We start from the raw sequence: 20,140 nt of genomic DNA, 5'->3' as shown, positions 1-20,140 counted from the left end.
TCAAAACATAATGCTGTTAACTTTGTTGTGACAGATGCCCAAGGAAACAGTTTTGTTTGCGATCATAACATCGCTCTCCCTCACAGTTTGCCAATCTCTTCTTGTTTTCCCTCCCCAGAGAAAAGAAGATAATTACTGGACATTTCCAGTAATGGCAGCCAAATGAAGCTGCTCATACAACCTCCTACCAACAACACCTTTAAAATCTGAAAATAATATTCTTTTTTTTTTAAAGATTTTATTCATTTATTTGACAGACAGAGATCACAAGTAGACAGAGGCAGGCAGAGAGAGAGAGGAGGAAGCAGGCTCCCTGCTGAGCAGAGAGCCCGATGCAGGACTCGATCCCAGGACCCTGAGATCATGACCTGAGCCGAAGGCAGAGGCTTAACCCACTGAGCCAGCCAGACTCCCCTGAAGATAATATTCTTTGAAAAAACAGACAGAAGCTGAAGGAAAGCATATTCCTTAAAATCTCCTACTAGCAGAGGAAGTATTATAAGTTTGTGGCCTTCTTGCCTGACAAATCTCCCGAATCCCCATCACTGTGGAAAACTGCAGCCTTCCCTGAACAGCAAGACATTTAAAGTGGGAATCCTTAGAGTGAGAGGAACACAGGAAGGATGCCCATGGAATTCCCCGTCTTACCATGATCCCCACCATCCGGAAGCAGCTGGCTTGACAGAATGGCCTTCTGAAGACTTAGTTACAATGTCAGCAAAGTGGCAGTACTTTGCAGGGGCTGGACAAGTTTCTTCATGAGGTTATGTTCTGAATCAGCATCCGATATAAGGTGCCCTTCTCCCATAGCCAGTGATGGTGGGTCCAGGAATCAAGGGGTGGAAATGGGTGTGGCATCAGGCATGATTACCCCCAGGGACCCATGAGCAACATTTTTGCTTCCTGTCTCCCAGACCTTAGGCTCTGCTGGCCCAGAGGTCTTAGTTCCAAAGAGGAGAATGCTTCCACCAAAAGACACAACAGTGATTCCACTGAATTGGAAGTTAAAAACTGCCACCCAGCCACTTTGGCCTCCCCATGCCTCTAACGCAGGCAAAGTGCTGCTGGGGTGACTGATCCCAATTACCAAGGGTATGTTGGACTGTTACTCCACAGTAGAGGTAAGAAGGTGTATCTGGAATATAGGAAGTCCTCAGGGTGGTGTCTCTTAGTATTACCACGCGTTGTGATTAAGGTCAATAGAAAACTGTAACTATGCAATCCAGGCAGGACTACTAATGGCCCAGACCCTCAGGAATGAAGACATGGATCACCCGACCAGGTAAAGAACCGCACCCAGCTAAAGTGCTTGCTGAGGGCAAAGGGATCATGGAATGTGTATTGGAGGAAAGTTGTTAAAAATACTAACTACCACCATGTGGCTACCTATAGACAAAAGGGTTGTAACTGCCATGAGTATTTCTTCCTTATTTTGTTATAAATCAGTGTGTATGTATGAAATATCTTTGTTTTTCTCCCCCTCTCTTATCCCCTTAGGTAACATAAGATGTACTAACTTTAAAAAATTAGCACTAGTTTTACATCACAGTATTTATGTTATAGAATATCAAGGAGAAGAGTAAACATCATTGCATCCTGTTCTGAAGAAAGGATTAGTATGTTTTGGTTGTACACAGGATAGATACATCATGCCAGGCAGAAGTGGGACTCTGTTATTGCCTTCACCTGGAGATTGAGTATGATTTAAGGAGATGGGTATGGGTGCCAGATTTATAAGGGATGGACTTATGATGATTATTAACTTGGGTAGGCCCTGGTATTCAAATATTTGGCCAAACATTATTCTAGATGTTTCTGTGAAAGTATTTCTTTAGATGAAAATAATATTTAAGTCAATAGACTGAGTAAAGCAGATTACTCTCCACAATGAGGAGTAAACAACTCTTCTTACTTTACCTTAGAGAAAATTATGGCTGATAAAGCTTAAAAGACTAATTCTAGGTACTTCAGGAAATTATAAAGAAGGTCCTAAACAAAAATTTTAAAATCTTAAATTTCTAAACCAGAAGACTAAAAAAATTATTTTATAATGGCCTTTATCATTAATCTGATTTAATCATGCTGATAAACAATGCAGCAATAAGCAAATTAGTCCATTGTACTTAGTACTATGCTTAAATATATTAAAATTTAATTTTTAAAAATTCTACAGTTCATATTTTATAAAAACATTTAGAAGAGATACATTTCCTTGTAGAGAGTTGAATGAAAGTTACAAATACCTTAGTTTCTAGGATTTTAATAAGGTGGTCCATTCCTTGATTGTCCCTTAGCATCACCCGTGACTCCTTATCATTTGTGATAACACCTAAGGTTTTGAGAGCCAACAATTGAATAATTGGATATTCTGACTTCAAGAGATCTAATATAGGGGGGACTGCATTTAGTTCTTGAACTGTAGCTCGACACTGAAAATCCTGCCATGAAATACAAATGATCAAGTAAGTAACTTTGAAAGCAAAATACAGTCAATCTCAAGAATGGAAAACTCTATCTTCTAACGAAGGACATTCTAAGTTTCCCATCTTTTATTCCAGATTCCCTTCCAAAATAATTCCCCCAAAATATAAGCAAACCCTCAACCAGCAACACCTAAATATTCATTTTAACTCTGCAGACATTGTCGATAACAGGAAGATGCGATCTATGACTTCTGCAGTATCTACTGTTTCTTTATTATCCAGCAAATTTCTTTTATTACAAATAGCATTATAATAAAATCTATGCATAATCAAATTCTTTTCACACACAATTGTATTTGACAAAATGAAATGATGGCATCAATTCCTTATTATCTTTATTTAAATGGAATGTTTATGAAACGTATACATGCACATAGTGCTGTTGGTAGGCCCTGTGCACACAGATTTTTATCAGGGTTAGTTCAGACACATGACCTTTATTTAAGATGTTTATAATATCAAGGGGTCATTAGAGTCTAGATGAGTTGCTCTGCAGTTTGTCTATAATTTTGTGTATGTGAGTGGTGGGGACAGGGCTAGCTGCAGTCAGCAATGGAGAAAACGGAGCGAAAAGTCATGTAAAGCCCCCAGACTGCTAAATCATGACACCTAAAAGCAAAACATCACAAATGTAAAATAGTATTAAAGGTGGAAAAACCCTACTAACTAATAGCTTAGGGTTCTCTATCCATTCTTCAACAAATGCTTCTTACAAATATAAAAATCGTGGGTGGCTATTTGTTATAGGTTCAATTATGTCCCTCCCAAGCTGGAAGTCCTAACTCTCAGAATGTGGCCTTATTTGGAAACAGGGTCATTGCGGATGTCATTAGTTAAGATAAGGTCATAGTGGAGTAGAGTAGGTACTTCACGGTGTCCTCCTAAGAGTGTGTCTTTAAAAGAAGGAGGAGAGATTGCAGTGATGCAGTTGTAAACCAAGGAAATTAATATACTGTTATTAACAAGTATATTTCTGTTCTAAGGAATAGTGAAAGTAAGCTTTTCATTTGTGTTTGATTAAAAGAAAAAATACAGGGAAATCAAAGCTATGAGGAGTCTTGAGATAAAAGACACTAACACATTGACAGGATTATTTAGGCCTGTGGGATGAGAGAAGGTCAACAGCTGAGCTTCCTTCAGCAGGTCTCCCTCAGGAAGAACAAGGGGAAAGCCAGTGAGTGCCAGGCCCTGTGGCAATGACTTCTAAGGCCAGGAATGTAGGTCTGCTTTGCTGTCTTTGGGCGTGAGCTCATCGCCTTTCCATGAAATGGAGGCCTCATTTTCACTTCACTATCTCTTCCTTTTATACTCCACTCCTGGCTACTTAAGATGGTGTTTTTGTATCTTCAGTTGATCTAAAGATTATCAAGTGTGTATGGGAATTGTTCAGGAACCTGAGCAGGGAAAGAAGCAGAGAAGGGTGTCCAAAGTGTCAGGAAGGGGACCTGTTGTGGGTGTGAGTGTGTGTGCCTTGTGGGGCTGCAGCCAAGGGTAGGGACATAGAACAGCACAGGTGGAAAAGGCCAAGGGAGACTGTTTCTTTCCATAACAAAGGAAAACTGTTCAGTGACATAGCATCTTACAATTGTGACCAATGAGTTCTGTTCCATGTACTCAACTTACTGGATTTTCACCAATAAATAAGCCTAAACCAAAATGTTGGTACACTGAATAAGGCATATATTGCACCCAATGTGCTTAAATCACCAAGGTTAGGTCAACAAATGACTGCCTGTGTCAAACTTAGTTCAATATATTAGATATCCTGTTTCAGAAGAAATACCTTTGTCTAGTATAATCCTGTCTTAATCTGCAAGCCATTCTATTATTTCAAAATTTAAATACATTCCTAAAATGCCCTTTCATAAATCTGAACTCTGAAAACTATAAAACATTGAAAGAAATTGAAGAGGAAATAAAGAAATGGGAAGACATCCCATACTCATGGATTGGAAGAACAAAGTCTGTACTACCCAAAGCAATCTACACATTTAATACAATCCTTATCAGAATACCAATAGCATTTTTCACAGAGCTAGACCAAACAATCCTAAAATTTGTATGGAACCATAAAAGACCCTAAATAGCAGAGCAATCTTGAAATAAATTCTAGAAATAGCTTAGGTCATAGCATACTTTTAGAAATTACCCTCACCTGGACCAAGTTGTAAATGCACTCAATAGAGTTCTTCTTCACATCAGGGTCTGGACTGGCCAGCAGTCTGATGAGTGGCTCTAACCCACCATGCTCAAATATTTGCACTTTGCTGGTATACTCTGCAGACATGTTCGCCAGGCAAAGACTGGCAAACTCATGGATAACCACTTCTTCTGTGCATCAGAGATAAACAACACAAGTATGCAAAAGGCTTACTCAAGCATTATGTTAAAATACGTTTTGAAAACCAAAGCTTTGCAAATCTTACTTGGTTGGAGTCCATCTTGGTTTGAGAGATTTTAATGACAATTCACAGCTGATACTATGTAAACTATTTTCAATGAATAGTTTAGCCCAATGTGAAAAACAAACCAGCCCCGCTTTTGGAACAGATGCACGATGGAAAGTTACCTTCTGGAGCAAGTTGAGCAATGACGGAACTCATGACATCTAATTCCCTTAACAGTTTTTTAACGTCATCTACAAAAGGAGACACAGAATATTAATGTTTATTACTACTACTAATAATGGTGATGTTGTTGAAATAGACCCTTATGAAGAAGGCTTTATCATTACCTAATTTTACAGATAAAGACATTGAGGCTCAAAAGTCGGACAGCGAGTGAGTGGTGGGACCAGGTGGCCTGTCCAGGGCTACCTGACACGAGACAGACTCTGGCTTCTGCTCCTTGATCACTGAAATATACTTTCTTCCAAAACACCAAAAAAAATACAAAATGTTCCTGGAACATAATCAGTACATTTGAGTAACTGTGCCCTACATTTGTTTATTATATAGTAGAAATTCTTTGTTGTGTTGCTTTGTTGGGAAGTGCATTCTTAAATTTTATATTTTAATAAAACTTGTACAGAATGCACAAGAGAATTATCCTCAGTCTTTTCAATGAATATATCTTGTTTGTATTCCATTTCCTTATCAGAGATGCCAAAACTGATTAAAGATAAGTACACCGATTTTTTAAGTTCACTTTTGTATTATTTATGTGAGCCTAATTAAGTCCACGCAGGTATGCCCCCGCTCATCTCCTGCCATCTTTAGCCCCAATTTTCTGAGAAATAAGGCATAGGTACTAATTAGTTTTTTTAGTTCCTCTTCTTGGTCAATTATCTTTGCTTGTAAGCCAAAATTAGCATCAGCAAAATTCTGGAAAATTTCGCTCGGCAACATCTAAGGCAGATGGTCTCTAGATGACTTTTTCCTCATTAACCACTGGGCATACTTGACTTCCACTGGACGCCTTTTCCTGCAGGATTCCGGGATGTGGCTGTTTTTCTACCCACCAAAACTTCTGCTTTCTCTGTTTCTGTTCAAAATGGCTACAGAGGGCCAGCAAATTTACAGCTAGCTATAGGTATGTCAACCCAAGCTTGAAGTACAAAAGAATAGTAGAGTGTCTGAAAAGCATAGTGCCCCAAAGTGAAGGGCATTATTTTTCAGTCGACACTCATTCAAAAAACAAAGGTATTACCTTGACAGGGAATTAACTCAGTTAAGGCATAATACTCAGATCCTTCCAGGTGTCTTGGCGAGCTATACAGGTGCGTGCCCTCCGGAAGAGCTGCTTCTATTCTCGTCTCACTGTGAAGAGTGCAGTCTCTATTTTTCAAAATGAGAAGGCCATACCAGTCTATTTTTGCATACTTAACACTAAATATTTCTGGCCTTTACATTTTCAAGCTCATTCCCCATTTGGTATACAAAATAACATGTTGGGGACCTTCAGGCTCTGTGTGCTCTCTGTTCCTCTTGCTTCTCTGCAGGAAGGACCTGCTCTTGCAGGGAGAGGCCGGCTTGCCGCCTCCGTATGTACCATCACCCCTTGGTCTGCCCTAACAAGTCCAAAGTTCTCATCAGAGGATTTTCTCTGCTGTGAAATTCCCTTCTTGATATAAATTTAGCCAAATCTGATAGATCTGGTAGATCTATCCACTCAACCATTTTCTCTTGGCTCCGTGGATGATATGGATTCACTGACCAGTCTTACAAATCGGAAGCATGGCTGATCAATTGGTTATTCTGCTTTTTAACACTAAATTGCCCCCCCCCCCATCCTTCTTTTCTTGAGGTTAAATCGTAAAATAAAAATAAGGGCGAAGCTGCTGTTTTCATCACTTTAAAAACAATATTGCCCTCTGTCCCCTTCTCTCTCAACAGACCCCCCTATAATGGCAGCCGACTTGTGGTTGGCCCACAGAAATCCACTCTTGCTAAACAGTGTGACACCTACAATTTTAGGTTGTTCCAGAACTGTCAGCACCTTCACGTCCTGGAGTACCTTCAAGGATCTGTTTTCATTGCATTCTTATTTACAAGTTTTGATTACATAATACTGACTGTCTAAATTTACTTTTGGCCTTATATATTCTTTTACATCAACCATTTCTTAAGAAGGCAAGCTATTCAGACTGCCAAAAGCAATGTAAAGTCTGAGCTTTGAGGATTGCAATGAACTCTCTCTTTAGCGGACTCCATTAAACGAGTCTCTGTTAGATGGTCTCATCAAACGAAATACAGACTGGCAGGTAAAAGGAGACAGCGGCTTCATTTGATAAAAAGGTTTAGCAAAGTAATTTAAGTGCCTATCTTGAAGGACCCAGGCTTGGCATGGGCAGGTAACTCAATCAGTTCAGAAAAAAAGACAAGGAAGAAAAAGTAAGATTTGTTTGCTCTCATGGCAATCCTTTTAAGACCTGGCATCTGTTGTTGGAACATTCTGTTGGTTCATCCATATGAACGTAGTGATACAATTGAGTACATAAAAGCCATGTAAAGATAAAAATTGCTAAAGTAAATTAGTTATTTTAAAACAGCCCTAGGACAGCTTGACCATGGAGCCACAGAGGTACATTTATTTACATATTCATCTGGAAATATGCCTTTTGATTTAGAGCATGTGACTGCAGCTCATATTTTATTCCATGTCAACCTGGACATGTATGCAGAGTGAAGCAACAGCCATTAATGTGCTGGGTGTAGTAACAGAAAAGAAACTCCAGAAGCAGTTGAGGACGCCATGTATTCAAATAGAAAATGAGTTCATTCCCATAATGGTTTGATTTTTTTCCACCCAATTCATAAAATCAAAATCTTGGAAGTTCACTCATCATATGTAAGACTCAAATCGCAAATACAGCAAAGCTCTTTCCATTGCTAGGCTTCGTGGCTGCAGACTGAACTCGTCCAGCACTGGTGGCCGCCCAGCCAGCAGCTATCAGAGGAGGACCCGAGAGGTCCGAGTACCACCGCATTTAGCGCTCAGACGCAACAGTCATTCACAATATTGTGGGGTCACAGGCTCCTTTAGAAACTCATGGAATCCACTATATAGATCCTGCCCAGGAAAATTTTGCCATTTGGAGGGCTTCACAGGTTAAAACTCCTCACATATTGGAAGATGGAAATATCAAATTAAAATGAGTAATAGAAATTAAGAACAAAAGTAAACAGGAAAGAAGTCATAGAAACCTAGACATTAAATTAGAATATATAAGTATACACAGGCAATTATAACTCTCCATTCCAAACAAAGCGCATTCTCCCCCCACAAAATCACTTAGAAGGAGAACCTGACTTAGCATGTGCACTAATGTTAAGGATCAGAGAAGATCCGAGAACAGAAAGCCTACCTATACTATGAGCTAGAGAGTACGTTCTAATTCTAGCTCTGATCTCACCTCTTCTACTAAGCACCTGCATGACTGAGCCAGGAACCTAACCCCTTCAGAGCCCATTCCTATTTTTAAGATGAGGACTTGCAGGAATTGCAAAAGACGTGTTACAAAGCACCACTGGCTCTCAAATTCTGTGGTGTGTAAACAGAATAAAACATAAGAAAATTTTTAGTCTTCCGTTTTTTGGTTTTAGTACATTCAATGAGGCTCATACAATATGGCAGAATAAGTATACAGGCAGCCCCTGAGATTAAAATTTATGAGGGCTCCACAATATAAATGATTACTACCTCGTTTAACTGCCCTGTGCCTCAGTTGCCTTATATGTAAAGGGAACGATCATAGCACCGACCTCGTTAAATGACAATATGCAAATAGTACGTAGAGCAGCGCCTGGCACACTGGAAATTCTGTGTAAGGTTTGACTACTGTTACCATAATCTGGGCTGGTGGAACATCCTCCTCCCACAGCCATCCTCATCCCACAGCCATCTGCAGAGCCCATGCCTTACCCAACAGCCACCTTTAGAACTCATGCACGTGCTGCCCAAATCCCTTTCAGTAACAGCCCCGACGGAGCCCCACCTGCCCTCCACCACTGCAGGGGCTGTCCATGCCGGCTCTGCAGCTGAGGCGGAAATGGCACAGATGCCACAGAAAACGCTCCTTGCCCTTCTCTTCCCATCTTCCTGTCTCTGACTAATGCGACAGTCCCTGTCGGACACCATGAAATAAGGAGCGCCCCCATTCCCCGCCCCCGCCCTGTCTCACTCGTTCAGGAAAGTGAGGTGGGGGGGCCGGAAGCTGAAGGTGGAAACTGTGTTTTCACTGAGACTGGTGAGAGGGAAAATATGGTAATTTTAGCCAGATGCCATGAGAGACAGAGAGACATGTTTATTCCTAGCTGCCTGAGTTTCATGTTAGAATTCAGTCTCTACCGGGGCGCCTGGGTGGCTCAGTGGGTTAAGCCTCTGCCTTCGGCTCAGGTCATGATCTCAGAGTCCTGGGATCGAGTCCCGCATCGGGCTCTCTGCTCAGCAGAGAGCCTGCTTCCCTCTCCTCTCTCTCTGGCTGCCTCTCCGTCTACTTGTGATTTCTCTCTGTCAAATTAATAAAAAAAAAAAAAAAAAAAAAAAAAAAGAATTCAGTCTCTACCAAGAATGTCACTTTTTATTATAAAGTTAGAAGACTTTCACTGGTTAACTCAAAAAACCTATCATTATAACATGAAAATGACTTTCAAGTGTAAAATACATCCTGTTCATTAGTCAGGTGCTGCCTTTATTGCCATGGTTTTGGGCAAACTGATATTCTAACAGACAGAATAGCATGTTTTGACTAATGCTATTATTCCACCATATTAAATATATGAAAATATTCAAGCAAGTAATGAGTCTGATTTAAGAAATAAATACACATCTAAAATTATTTTTGGCAAAATATATTTAATAGTTTCAAAAAAACCCAATGCGTCAAACCTCTTTAGCCTGGGCTACTTTCACTGTGACACACATATGAAGTGTAGCTTCATATAGGCAGACAAATTGCATTACGCTAACTCGAAAAAAAAAAGTCATTTTAATTTTAAGAGACAACGATTGCCTTCAACTTGTTAGACTGGAACATACATCACCACCTTTGACAAATTTTGCATGGATATATTTGTACATATTTTCATATTTTAAAAACATCTCTTGGGGCGCCTAAGTGGTTCAGTTGGTTGGCCTCTGACTCTTGGTCTTGGCTCAGGTCATGATCTCAGGATCCTGAGATCAAGCCCTGCATCTGGCTCTGCGCTCAGCAGGGAACCTCCTTCTCTGCCTCTCTCTCCTTCTCCCTCTGTCCCTCCCCGCTCCCCGCCACCCCAGCTGGCACTCTGTCTCTAAAATAAAAAATAAAATTTTTATATGTACATAACTTTTTGTTAACATTAAAGTCAGTTCAAATAAAATTCAAACAAATCCCTTAAAATTAACTTTAAAAAAGAGAACGCATTATATGAGATTATTAGATTATTTTTTTTTTAAGTTAACACTTACTGTTAGAAGCCAGGATTCCAAATATCATAGTAGCATTTCTTCTTACAATTTTGTCTTCATGGGTGAGCAGTTTGGTTAAGGGCTCCACGGCTCCAAGTTCAAGGAGGGTAGCTTTATTTTCTTCACCTGATGTCACAGGTAAAATAAAATCATACATGGACATCATCAGTCTCATCAAAACTCTTCCTCATGTCATTTTAATTTCTTATTTGCCATTTGCCTCCCATATTCCTCTTTGCTTCCACATATATTTTGCTCGGAATAAACTGTGGAGCACAGGTAGCCTAGACGTGAGCTGCTCTCCTTCCTCCTGACGGTGACAAAGCTGGTTTCCTCTTGTCAGCCCACACTGCACCTGCTCTGAGGTGTCTCCCCTGACCCCCCTATCTAATGTTATCACTACCTCCAAGCCTTTCTTTCTTTTTTTTTTTTAAGATTTTATTTATTTATTTGACAGAGAGAGTGAGCACAGGCAGGTAGAGTGACAGGCAGAGGCAGAGGGAGAAGCAGGCTCCCTGCTGAGCAAGGAGCCCGATGTGGGACTCGATCCCAGGACGCTGGGATCATGACCTGAGCCAAAGGCAGCTGCTTAACCAACTGAGCCACCCAGGAGTCCCCATCCAAGCCTTTCTTATCCTTCTTTAGTCTGCCTTCTTCATACCAGTTGGCGATCTCCTTGCTTTGTCTGCCTGTTCCTCTCTAACTTAATTTCCATGAGGACAGACTCCCTTCCTGTTCTACTCTCTCACATCCCTCAGTGCCTAGCATAGTACCAGTCATGGATTAGCATCATTAATCACAAGACTTCCTAAACATACACAGTCCCCACTTTGAGTTAAAGTGGGGTCGTGGCTGATTTCCGGGGGTTCATTTTTCACCCAACGGGGTTATAGCTACTTTGTCAGGCAAGATGGACCCGCAGCTAGCATGGAGGTGTGCATGTAGAGGGGAGCAGCCAGGGTCACCGGGGACTCCTTAGCTGTGGCAAGAAGCCCCAGAACCAGAAGGCCAGGTAAGGCCAGAGTTTTGATTAACTGTAGAAGTTGTCTGTCTATATCTATATGAGTGAGATAGCATTGTACAAAGTCAGGAATAATGTTTACCTCCTGATTAATTTCAGCTTTTCAATTTCACAGGCAATGAAAATAGAGATTTCACTTTCAAAATTAATTTGAGAGTCATTTCAACTTTCCTTGCCTTAGTTTTCTCATAAAATTAGACTATTTTATATTTTAAGTTGTAGGTCCACATTCTCATAAGACATGGACTATATGTTCTTAGAGCTCATGGAACTGCCCCATATCTATATGGTCAAATCTGTCGCCTGGTAAGAACATGTTGAAATATGCATCGTTGACTCTTACAAACTTTTTTCAAATCTTCCAATATTTGTATTTTATGGAAATTTAAAACTTAATTTCTTAGATGAAAACATTTTGTTAAATGATCTTAATTTAAGATAAATTTCAAGATACTTATGCTTAAATAAAAACATGTATTATATATCAGATTGTTATAAAAGTTAATGGCTTCTTTAAATTTTCATTCTGAGACTTTTATTATATAACTTGAATTATTTCATTAAAACATATTTTTAAAAATTTTTAAAATAATGCTATATATTACAATTTTATGATCAGAAGAAGAGGATTTGCAAAATTAACAACCTATGTCATCTTTTACATCTATTTTTATTCTCTTTTAAAGCTTTAATGAGATCATGGACCTATAATAGACTGCATATTTAAAGAGAACCACTTGATAAGTTTTGACATGTGTTTTACATCAATGAAACCCAACGCTACCATGAAGAACATATCTAACACCCCAAAAGTGCCCTCTTGACACTGTGATATCTGTTCCTCCTGTTACTATACATTATTTTGCCTTTCCCTGAACTTTTATATAATCATGCAGGATGAATTCATTATTGCCTGGTTTTGCTCACTCAGTCTAATTATTTTGAGATTAATTCATGTTGTAGCATGTATCATAGTTCACCCTATTTATTGTTATTTACTATTCCACATGGATATACCATGATTTGGCTGGACCATATAGATTGATGTGCATTAGTTTTTCGAGAAACTGACAAACTGTTCCAAAGTGAATGTGAAAGTTCCAATTTTTCCCATCCTAGCCAACACATCTGTCCATATTTCTGATGATAGTCATTAGAAGATGTGAGGTATTATCTCATCATGGTTTTAATTTGCATTTCCCTCACAACTGATGATGGTGAGCATAAGGTAACTTTTTGCCATCCATATATTTCTTTGGTGAAGTGTTTGTCCAAATCTCTTGCTCATATGTATTTTTAAATTTGGTTTGTTTTATTATTGAGGTTTTTTAAAAAATATATTTCATTCATTTATTTGACAAAAAGATAGAGCACAAGTAGGCAGAGTGGCAGGCAGAGGGAGAGGGAGAAGCAGGCTCCCTGCTGAGCAGGGAGCCCCATGCAGGGCTGGATCCCAGGATCCTGGGATCATGACCTGAACTGAAGGCAGACGCTCATCACCTGAGCCACCCGGGGACCCCTTATTATTCAGTTTTGAGAGTTCTTTAGATATATGATTAGTAAAAATTTTCTTCTAGTCTATAGCACATATTTTTTAAAAAATTACTAGACTTTTCTGAGCAATTTCAAATTTATTAAAAAATGAACACGGGCACCTGGATGGCTCGGTCGATTAAGCTGTTGACTCTGAATTTCAGCTCAGGTCACGATCTCAGGGTTCTGGGATCGAGTACTGCGTTGGGCTCCGGGGTCTCTCCCTCTGCCCTTCCCCCTCCCCTCTGCTCATGTTCTCTCTCTTTCTCTCTCTCAAATAAATCTTTTTAAAAAATGAACAAAAAATACAGAGTTCTCATATACTCCATCTCCCTTTCCTCCATTTCTCTTTAAAAATCATGCATTAGTGTGATACATTTGTTACAATTGATAAACCAATATTGATATGTAACTATTAAGTAGAGTTGATAATATATATTACAGTTCACTGTATGTGTTTTACAATTCTTTAGGTTTTGAGAAATGTATAAGATCATGTTCAGCTTCTAAGAAACTACCAAATCATCTTCCGAAGTGCCTGTACTATTTTGGACTCCCACCAGCAATGAAGGAGAGTCCCTGTTGTTTCTACATCTTCACCAGCATTTTATGTTGTCAGTTTTTAGAATTCTAGCCATTCTAATCAGTGTATAGTGATATTTCATTATTGCTTTAATTTGCAATGTCCTGATAACATTTGATGTCTTTTCATGTGCTTATTTGCCATCTGTGTATCTTTTCTGGTGATGTGTGTGTTTCGGGTCAATTTGATAAAATCCAATCAATTGTCCTCTTACAGATTATGTTTTTAGGGTCATATCTAAGAAACTTTTGGCTAACCCAGCTACCCTTTGAGTAGCATCCCACAAATTTTTATTTTTATATGTTATGTTTTCATCTTCAGTTTGGATTTTCCTTTTGCATTCTTTCACTGACAGATCATTTAGAAGTGTGTAATTTACTTTCTAACTATTTAATGATTATCCAGAGTCCTTTGTGTTAAGTGATTTTCAATTTAATTCTATTGTGGTATGACACATATTTTATATGATTGTAATCCTTTTACATTTATTAAGACTTAAAAAATAAACTTATTAAGGCTTGTATTATGGCTCAGAATATCACCTATTTTGATAAATGTCCTGTATGCATTGAAAAGAATGTTATTCTGCTTGGAGTATTCTATAAATATCAATTAGGATAAATTCATTTATATTGCTATTCAAATCTTTTATATCCTTATAGAATTGCTATCCATTTGTTCTTTCACTTATTAATAGAAGGTTATTAAAGTTCTCAGCAGTAATTGTGGATGTTTATTTCTCCCTACATCTCTAACTTCATGTATTTTGAAGGTCTGACATTAATAATTGTTTGGGTTTTTTCATAGCTTCTTTTTTTTTTCTTTTATTTAAATTCAATGTAGTTAACACAAACTGTAATATTAGTTTCAGGGGTAGAATTCATGATTCATTAGTTTCATATAATACCCAGTTCTCGCTACATCAAGTGTTCTCCTCAACGCCCATCACCCAACTATCCCATTCCCCCACCCAATTCCCCTCCAACAATCCTAAGTTTGTTTCTTATAGTTACGAATCACTTATGGTTTGCCTCCCTCTCTGTTTTCATCTTATTTTATTTTTCATAGCTTTTTGATTAATTGACTCTTTTATTATTATAAAATAATGTTTTTTATCTGATACTGCTCTTTTATTATTCTGATATTAATATAGTCACTCCAGCTTTCTTTTAATTAGTATTGATATAGGATATCTTTTTTTTATCCTTTTGCTTTCAAGTTATTTGTGTCATTACATTCTAAGTGCATTTCTTGGATGTAGCATGCAGTTTGGTCTTGCTTTTTATAGACTATAGCACTATCTCCCTGTTAATTGACTACTCAGACTATTTACATTTAGTTTGATAGTTGATATCATTAGGTTTAAGTCTACCATCTTGTTTTTTGTGCATCTCATTATTCTTTGTTTTTCTTTTTTCATCTTTGCCTTCTTTGTATAAATTGAATATTATTTTGATGATTCCACTTCATTTCCTTTGTTGGCTTATTTAATATTATTCTTTGTTGTTTTAGTGGTTGTATTAAATTCTGTAGTAAACATCCTTATCACAGTCTACTTTCCAGTCATGATAGACCACTTCACATATAGTGCAAGAAACTTACAGTAGTATACTTCCATTTTTCCCCTTTCTACCTTGGTTCTGTTGTTGTCATTTATCTTATTTTTACAAGTGTTTCTGCACAGGAAATGGTTACTCTTTTTTGTTTAAAATAACCAATTTTAAGTGATCTAAATAATGAGAGAAACCTTTGTGTGTTACCATTTCTAGTGTTCTATCTTTATTATTTTGTGCAGATCCACATTTCTATCTAGTGTCAATTTTCCTTCTTCCTGAAGGACCTACTTTACTACAATAAGTAGTGTGCGTCTGCTTGCAATAAACTACTTCAGCTTTTGAATGTCTGAGACATTATCTCACTTGTGTTTTTTGAAAGATATTTTTACTGGGAATAAAATTCTAGGATTAAAGTTTATTTTTCTTTCAATATTTTAAAGATACTGCTCCACTGACTTCTTGCTTGCATCATTTGTGATGATAAATCTACTGTCATCTTATTTTTGTTCCTCTGAATGTAATGTGCTTCTCTCCTGGCTGCTTTTTAAGATTTTCTCTTTATTTTTTTCAAGCAATTTGATTTTGTTGTACCTTGGTGTAGTTTTCTTCATATTCATTGTGCTTGGTTTAGTATGATCTTCTTGGATCCAGAAGCTTGGAGTTTTTGTCATGTTGGGGGAATTCAGAGCCATTATTTCTTCTAACGTTTTTTCGGTCCTTCTTTTCTTCTTTACACTTACACATACATTGTGTCAGTTTTTATTTACTGATGACTTATCCTCATTATGGGTTATATTTTTCTGTTTCTTTTCATGCCTGCTAATTTTTTATTGGATGCCAGACATTGTAGATTTTACCTAGTTGGTAAATGGTATTTTTTGTATTATTCAAATTTGTTTTGGGACATAATTATCTGGAAACAATTTGATCACTTTAGGTCTTGCTTTTTAAAATATTTATTAGGTGGTACTAGAGCAAAGCTCGATCTAGGGCTAATAATTTCTAACTCTTGAGGTAAGACCCTTCGGTGTATTCTATATAATTCTCCATGAATCTTGAAGTTTTCTAGTCTGGCTGATGGAAATAGGCACAACTTGTGACCCTGTGTGAGCACCAGGTGCTATTAAATCTGATCCTGTTAAGTGCTTTGTCTGACTTCAAGTAGTTCCCACATACATATCTCCTTATCAGTACTCAGCTGAACACTTGAATCAGACCCTTTGCCACTCTCCCGAGTTCTCTTTCCTCTCTGTTACTGAAAGCTCTTGCTGCCTTTGTCTCCCTGAACTCTTAGATCTGTCTTCTCAGAGTCTACAAGGCTCTGTACAGGATACCCCTTCCTGTGATGTGGTCCTGGAAATTCTCTGAAATCAATAAGCTGGGGTAATCAAAGTTTATTTCTTTCATTTCCTATCTCTCAATGGTCTGTCATTCATTGCCCAATATCCAATGTTTTGCCAACTGTTATTTCATAGATTCTCATTTTCTTAGTTGTTTCAATCAGGAAAGTAAATTTGACCTCTTGGTCCATCATGGCCAGGAGGCAATTTATCTTAAAAACACGGTCAGAAAATACTGCTAGTATAGAACACCAGACTTACAGTAATTTCTGTATTGATTTCACATAAAATATCTATCTATCTATTTCTGTACCTCATGTCATATAAAAAAAGATGGCATTTGATGATTCTGTATGGCTGAGTGAGACTCAAGTTGCCCTAACTTCATGATCCAATGTCTTCCTGAAATCCATCCCATAATTCTACACAATTACTCACAAACCATACCTGCCAGAAGTAATGATTCTGGTTTTTATCTGGATTCCCAATAACTAGAGTGAAATATATCAAGGTGAGTATTTCACCATTTGCTACTTGAGTGATTTGTTGCTCTCTCATACAAGTCCCAAAACAATGTTTAGTATCATTTCCTTAAATGTAAGTATCATTTCCTTAAAATTCAAATTGCTCCCTTCTTAGTTTAAATGGTTTTGTTAAAAATACAAAGTTATACTAAACTCTTCAGTATTCTCAATTAAAATGTTATACAGTATAATAAAAGTCTACTTTTATCATCACTTGGAATGAATTAGAATACAATTACCATTTGTGATTATAAACCCTCTATGAATAATCCTTGAGATAGGACCTAACTTGTAACATGTATAGTGTTTTAATAAATTCCAATTTTTATAATGGTTTAGTTTTACAGAAAAATTGCTCAGATAGAACAGAGTTACCACATATCCTAAACCCATGTTCCCATTATTAACATTTTGTGTTAGTAGATACATTTGTTATAATTAATAAACCAATATTAATATGTTACTATTAATTAAAGTCCATGTTTATTCAGATTTCTTTACTTTTAGCCTAATGTTCCTTTTCTGTTCCAGGATCCTATCCAGGGTCCCCTGTGACATTAGTCATATATCCTATCCTCAACTCCTCTTGGCTATGAGTTTCTCAGACTTTTCTTGTTTTTGATAGCTATGACAGTTTTGAGGAGTACTGGTTAGGTGTATTTGTAGAATGTCCCTGACTTGGAACTTGTCTGATTTCAGGGCTATAAGTGCCATTTTTCATTACATCATGTCAAGTTTACATATTATCACTATGACTTATCACTATTGATGCTGATTTTGATCACCTGACTCAGTAGTGCTTGTCAGGTTTTTCCACTATGAACTTACTCTTTTTTCCCTGTTTCCATATTGCAATCTTTGAAAAGAAGTCCCTATGCAAAGCCCACACCCACAGAGTGAAAAGTTACATTCTGCCTCCTTGAGGTCAAAGTACATAAATTATTTGGAATTCTTCTGCATGGGAGTTTTTTATTTTCTCTCTCATTTATTTACTTATTCAATTATTTATTTTATCAGTACAGGCTCATAAATACTTATTTATACGTTGGGTTATAATTCAATACTACTTTATTTTGTTGCTCAAATTGTTCCAGCTTTGACCACTGGGAGCTCTTGCAGCTCCTGTGACTTACAATTTTTTAAACTACAATAAAACCTTCAACATGACTATTCTATGCAGTGACTAAATTACTCCTTAAGATTAAGATAGGCACTTAGGGAGATATATTACTTTCAGGTAATGCATTAAACGATATTCTGGTTGTCTGAAGGAATTCATCTGACAAGAAGTGAATTAAAAATAGGAAGAAAGGGCCCATTATGTAGTAAATATTTTAAGAAACTAATGAAATGGAAAAATAAACTGAAAAAAAAAAACAAACCTTTTAAAGCAAATCTATAAATGGCTTCACATGCTTTAGCCAAAATTTCTTCTTCTGGAGAATTAAGCATTAACACCACAGTTGCTGCTTTTTTGCTTTCAATCGTTAAGGGGTCAAACTGAAATGTAGAGAGAAAACATGTCAGGTTCACATATGAGCTTTAAGAAACACATAAAAAAATGAACAGTGTCTAGAAACTTGAAGAGAACGTAATCATTCAAAAAGGATGTGGTCGCTGCCCACGAAGTGCACTGTAAAGTTTTCATTTAAAAAAATCACTGATAGATAGTGCCAGTATTGGCTTTGGAATTCCTGGAGTAATAGCAGGAAGAGCAAAGCATTTTGGAATCTGATGGATCTAGTCTTTCAACTTAGCTATGTGGCATCAAGCAAGTTACTTATGCTGCTAGGATTTGTTTTCCTTTTCTGTATAATGGGCATAATGATACATATTCTCCCTGAAGGATCAAGGAGAGGATTAGAGATCAAATATATAAAGCACTTAGCACATTGTCTGGCACATAATAGATGATCATTAAATAACATATACTAGCATAATTTTAAGTTGATACACAAGAATCCTGAAGTACCGGTATATATTACATGGCCTGACAGTTCTAATAATCAGTACTTGCTTCTAATCACTACTCTTTATGAGAAAGCAGAAATTACATAGGCAGAATAACTAAAAGGCAATAGAAAACTGCAATGTAAAATACAAAACCAAAATGTAAAACCCATTTGGATAAAATCTGAAACAGGGCAAATGGTAATGCAGTGTAAAGAAAAAGTACAGAGCTCTAGGAAGATCTCTATTGTGTTATGAGATCTTGAGAATTCATGGGTAGCCATGATGCACAATAACAAATTCATGGCTCCTATGAGTTTTCTTCAGTCAAGGTGAAAACACATTATCACACCATTTTTCTTCCATTTCCAGAGACTAGAGAAGGAGGATGTTCTGTTTATGTTAAAGGGGAAAAAATAAATTTCCAATTTTAGCTGGCTCTTTGTGTTGGCCCTTCCTAAATGAACATCTTACTGTGTCTAGGTATATAACAAAAATTGATGTTCAGTTTCAGGCTAAGAATGGAGGGACAGATTACTCTGAGTAAGGAAGCATGATTGTGTAAGGTTGGGAGAGCAGAGAAGACAGCAGTAAGCAATGACTTAAAAGGGCACAGCTGGAATAGAAATGCCCCTTGTAGGGGAAATGGCTGTTGGATGTCAGGACAGCATCATCCAACATCCAAATTAAAGCTGTTGTTTGTGTATGTCTTACTCTAAGGATCTTACTCTTTTTTTTTTTAAGATTTTTTTTTTTATTTGACAAACAGAGACCACAAGTAGGCAAAGAGGCAGGCAGAAGGAGAGGAGGGAAGCAGGCTCCCTGCTCCTCTCACATTAAGCAGAGAGCCTGACTCGGGGCTCGATCCCAGGATCCTGGGATCATGACCTGAGCCGAAGGCAGAGGCTTTAACCCACTGAGCCACCCAGGTGCCCCTAAGTGTCTTACTCTTACTTCACTTTATTTCTTATCCTGCTTAGATTTAATAATCTATTATTTTAATAACACTCCTGCCAAACCCGAAATAAATCTTTGTGTCCTTCTGTCTTATCAAATCAATTTTAGAATATCCAAACCATGAACAGACACTAAGAATTTCTCTCTTTGCATTTGTGCTCAAGCAACTGAGCATTCTTAGAGAACATTAAACTATAGGGAAAAACAGTATTACTATAAATTCATGATCAGCAAATTCACAACAGCCTCACATATTCACAAGAGCCTCTACACATATCCCTGTATTATATTAAAGGAAATGCT

The 20,140-nt window shown here is 37.5% G+C and overlaps 1 protein-coding gene across 5 annotated transcripts in view; it reads right to left on the bottom strand.

The window, feature by feature from the left end:
* ARMC3 (armadillo repeat containing 3) overlaps positions 1-20,140 on the bottom strand; it is a 92,593-nt gene that overhangs the window by 59,028 nt on the left and 13,425 nt on the right. For 4 of the 5 annotated variants that reach the window (XM_082742128.1, XM_082742125.1, XM_082742129.1 and 1 more), the window contains exons 3-7: positions 18,313-18,430; positions 10,374-10,499; positions 5,053-5,121; positions 4,639-4,814; positions 2,244-2,438 (exon numbers count right to left, since the gene is read on the bottom strand). In XM_082742128.1, the coding sequence (XP_082598254.1) occupies positions 2,244-2,438; positions 4,639-4,814; positions 5,053-5,121; positions 10,374-10,499; positions 18,313-18,430 (684 nt within the window). The remainder of the gene's footprint in view (positions 1-2,243; positions 2,439-4,638; positions 4,815-5,052; positions 5,122-10,373; positions 10,500-18,312; positions 18,431-20,140) is intronic. The other variant, XM_082742126.1, reaches the window with a different exon arrangement.

Source organism: Mustela nivalis (assembly GCF_964662115.1).
Source record: "Mustela nivalis genome assembly, chromosome: 7".
In the NCBI taxonomy this organism is placed as follows: Eukaryota; Metazoa; Chordata; class Mammalia; order Carnivora; family Mustelidae; genus Mustela; species Mustela nivalis.
The sequence above is the reverse complement of the archived record's forward strand: the minus strand, read 5'-3'. Positions and strand labels throughout refer to the sequence as shown.